Raw genomic sequence first — 3,201 nt, 5'->3', positions numbered from 1 at the left:
TTTTTTTTTTTATTTTTTTATTTTTTTATTTTTTATTTTTATTTTTTATTTTTTTAATATAACTGTAGATATCAGATATTTATGCAAACGAATATTTTCCACAAAACCCGACGCAAAAGGTAAAAATGAAAGCCATTAGTTAGACTACGCGGAAATTTTCCGAATTTTTGAGACCTCTCAAGATTTTCTTCAGAACCGCTCAAGATTTGCGCGAGCCTTTTCAGGATTTATGCTTTACTTTTCGAGATCTTCGTTTTTTGGACTTTTTCGGGCTCTGCATTCATTTCGGGACTTTTCTGTTATTTTTGGGGTGTTTCGTGTTCTATTTTACGGGATCTCCCACAAATTTTTTCAGGTTTTATCAAGACTTGGGGGCTATTTTCCGGACATTTGGCTTTACTATTCAGGCATTTAATTAAATACTTCAGAATATTTTGGGGTTTCCGAGACTTTTTTAAGATTTTGTCGAACCGAGATCTACGTGTATTAATATTTTTTTTGTTCAAGGATTAAGCTTTACAGCGGTTTAACTCGAAATTTGTATTCCTTAGAATATGACGTTCTTCCAGCAAACCAGCGATATGTAGCATGGCTTGTGACTTGATTTCTCAAGTTCAATTCAGTACTTACATTCTTCTGCCAACAAATGTTGAGCTTCTGCTTTTGTGCCAAATAATTTCGAACAAAGTAAATTCCTGCTTCCTGAATGATTTAAGACAAAATTCAATTTCTCCAAGACATCTTTGTTCAGTTCCTTGGTGGTTAGGTTTAATAAAGTGGTTGGATTCTAGGGATTTGAAAAAAAAAGTGATTGATGTATGCATACATGCATATATTTTTTTCTCTTTCCAAATTCAGCTTACCCTCATGAAAATTGAAGCGCTGCCAGTCTTATTTTCATTTTTCTTAACCACTTGCTGCTGCTGCTGCGGCACTACCAGCTCATCTCCTACATTCTGTTCCACTGTGCTATTTGGCGTCGGCTCACTTAACTTCAACGCCCCCAACATATCGACCACTTCAGCATTCCCGCCATTCTCCGCTCCATCCGCACTTTCTACTCCAACAGGTATTTCATTATCAGCCCCATTTGCATTACGGTGGCTACGCCGTTTTTCTGCCGCCGTCAATGGTTTAGCCGTATCAGCGCGCGATGGCACTTTGAGGGCCCATTTGACGTGGTCTAATGTATGAGTATTTGAGCGCTTCCATTTAGATGCCGAATAAACTACGGACTCTTCTAAACGCATATCAAACAACTCCACTGAGGTAGATTTACCAGCACACATCACAATCTGTTCGTCGGTTGGCAAAAAGATGCCGCATGTCATTGGACAGGGAAATTGTTTAAGAAATTTCTCATCGTTTGTGTTGCAATTCAAATCCCAAACGCGTATACCACCATCGAAACCACAAGTGAGAAACTCTGTGGCACTGCGGTTGCTCCATTTGACGCAAGCATTAGCAGCTTTTGGATTTTTAATCTCTATGCGACGCATGGGCGTTAGAAGACCTTCTGGTGATATCGTTTTGAGTATGTGTATGTTGTTGGCATTGGCCACTACAGCAACTTGATCACTGGCTATGGGACTCCAGGAGATTTCGGTTATGTAGCGTGGCGCTAGCGGCACATCCTGCATTAGTTTATAGGAGTAGGGGTGATTGGGATTGCGTTGATACACTTGTATGTGACCCCGTTGTGTGCCTACGTAGAGTATGTGACCGCGCACTGATACTGTGGAAACGCTTTGAACCTCACGTATTACGTGGGCATCTGCGGAATGAAGAAAAAAGAGCGGACGTTAAGTTCGATTTTATTTATTTTTTTTGTTACTTTGTGGACTAATAACGTTTTTAATCAATTTAACGTTTTAATCAATAATCAATTTTACATTAGTTTAATTTGGTGGAAGTTACGAACCGACCTACATTTCGATGGTCATCTGCAATAACACAATTCAAAATTCGAAAAATAAAAATAAGAATTAGATATGGATTAGACAAACAGTTCAATGACCATCGCATTTCATAAGTCTACTTCTCGAGCTCAACGCGTTTGAATCACATTAACATCTTTATAAAGATATAAATTAATCTTTATGCCATATTTCCACTAGACATTGACATTTAAAAAATGCCATATGGAAATGAACTCAGTGACAATTTTTTTAACGTAATGACACGATTATTTTTAGTGGCCAACTATGGCATTACAATTTTGCCATTTAATGCCTAGTGGAAATCCAGCATTATGGTTGTTTTTCTTTCGTATGCAAATTAAAAAACAAACACGAATAAAATGACGATAACCAAAGTGATATCAATTAGCAAAAACATCTTATCACTAATAACGATTAATTTGGGTAGCAACGTCGGTCTTCATAAGTACATAGGCCCCTAATAATAGCGATAAATAATGTCAACAACAATATCGATAAGTTATTGGAAAAAATATTTACTATTGATAAAAATCAATATAAATATCTCGACATATACATATGTATATGGATAGGATACCCTTTTGTTGTTAACACTAATGTAGTAACCCAATTAATATTCACCAAATAACAATTTAGATATCAGTAATATCGATGAATTATTGTAAAAATTTATTTAAAATATATTGATAACGATGCACATGCATAAGTTAGCAATTTTCCATGATAAATGTGTCGTAAAGTTATCGACTAATGATATTGATAAGAGAACGATGTATGTAACTAATTTTAGTGATTTCAACGATCATCACAAAATGCTCCATCTACTTATGTAGAGGAAGGCAGCAAGAGTGCACTGCTTGTAATATATTGATTTTTCTATGGTCCTCACAACTTCGTGTAGGGCGGTTTTTGTTGACTTACCCTTATTATATATGTATTCATTATGGGCTATCGATAGTTTAGAAATCCCAGAGGAATTTCCAGGAACTTTGAAATTATTACCGGGTGCGCAGTAAAGTTTTCAGTGGTAAATGTTACCGCAAAAGTTGGTTTTCCGCTCAGTTGTTTTTAACTGTGAAACTGATCACAATGTGCTCAGGCTTTATTTTCAATTGAATGTTTCCCTCTCCTTTGTGATGCGACTGAATGGAAAGAAATTTTTTACCTGCAACGAACTCATTTGTTTAACATGGCGATGTCCTAGGAAGCAACTAATTTAAAATGCATTTGGATTAAACAACTTTAAGGTCAGTCGTTTGAA

At 36.2% G+C, this 3,201-nt stretch overlaps 1 protein-coding gene across 1 annotated transcript; it reads right to left on the bottom strand.

Annotated features, from left to right (window-relative positions):
• Nucleotides 1–36: 36 nt before the first annotated feature.
• Nucleotides 37–1,813, bottom strand: LOC108354549 (protein rigor mortis-like). The gene is made up of 2 exons (XM_017605727.1): nucleotides 864–1,813; nucleotides 37–787 (listed from the first exon to the last, which is right to left on the bottom strand). The coding sequence occupies exons 1-2, from the start codon at nucleotides 1,638–1,640 to the stop codon at nucleotides 620–622; spliced, it is 945 nt and encodes a 314-aa protein (XP_017461216.1). The 5' UTR covers nucleotides 1,641–1,813; the 3' UTR covers nucleotides 37–619.
• Nucleotides 1,814–3,201: the final 1,388 nt, after the last annotated feature.

Source organism: Rhagoletis zephyria, unplaced genomic scaffold (genome assembly GCF_001687245.7).
Source record: "Rhagoletis zephyria isolate East Lansing unplaced genomic scaffold, Rhagoletis_zephyria_1.1 Rzeph_scaffold_37041, whole genome shotgun sequence".
In the NCBI taxonomy this organism is placed as follows: Eukaryota; Metazoa; Arthropoda; class Insecta; order Diptera; family Tephritidae; genus Rhagoletis; species Rhagoletis zephyria.
The sequence above is the reverse complement of the archived record's forward strand: the minus strand, read 5'-3'. Positions and strand labels throughout refer to the sequence as shown.

Coding starts and splice junctions, on each gene's coding strand:
- LOC108354549 (XM_017605727.1), bottom strand. CDS start 1,640: ATGCAGGATGTGCCGCTAGCGCCACGCTACATAACCGAAATCTCCTGG. Junction 788..863: donor GCGCTTCAATTTTCATGAGG/GTAAGCTGAATT, acceptor TCAAATCCCTAG/AATCCAACCACTTTATTAAA.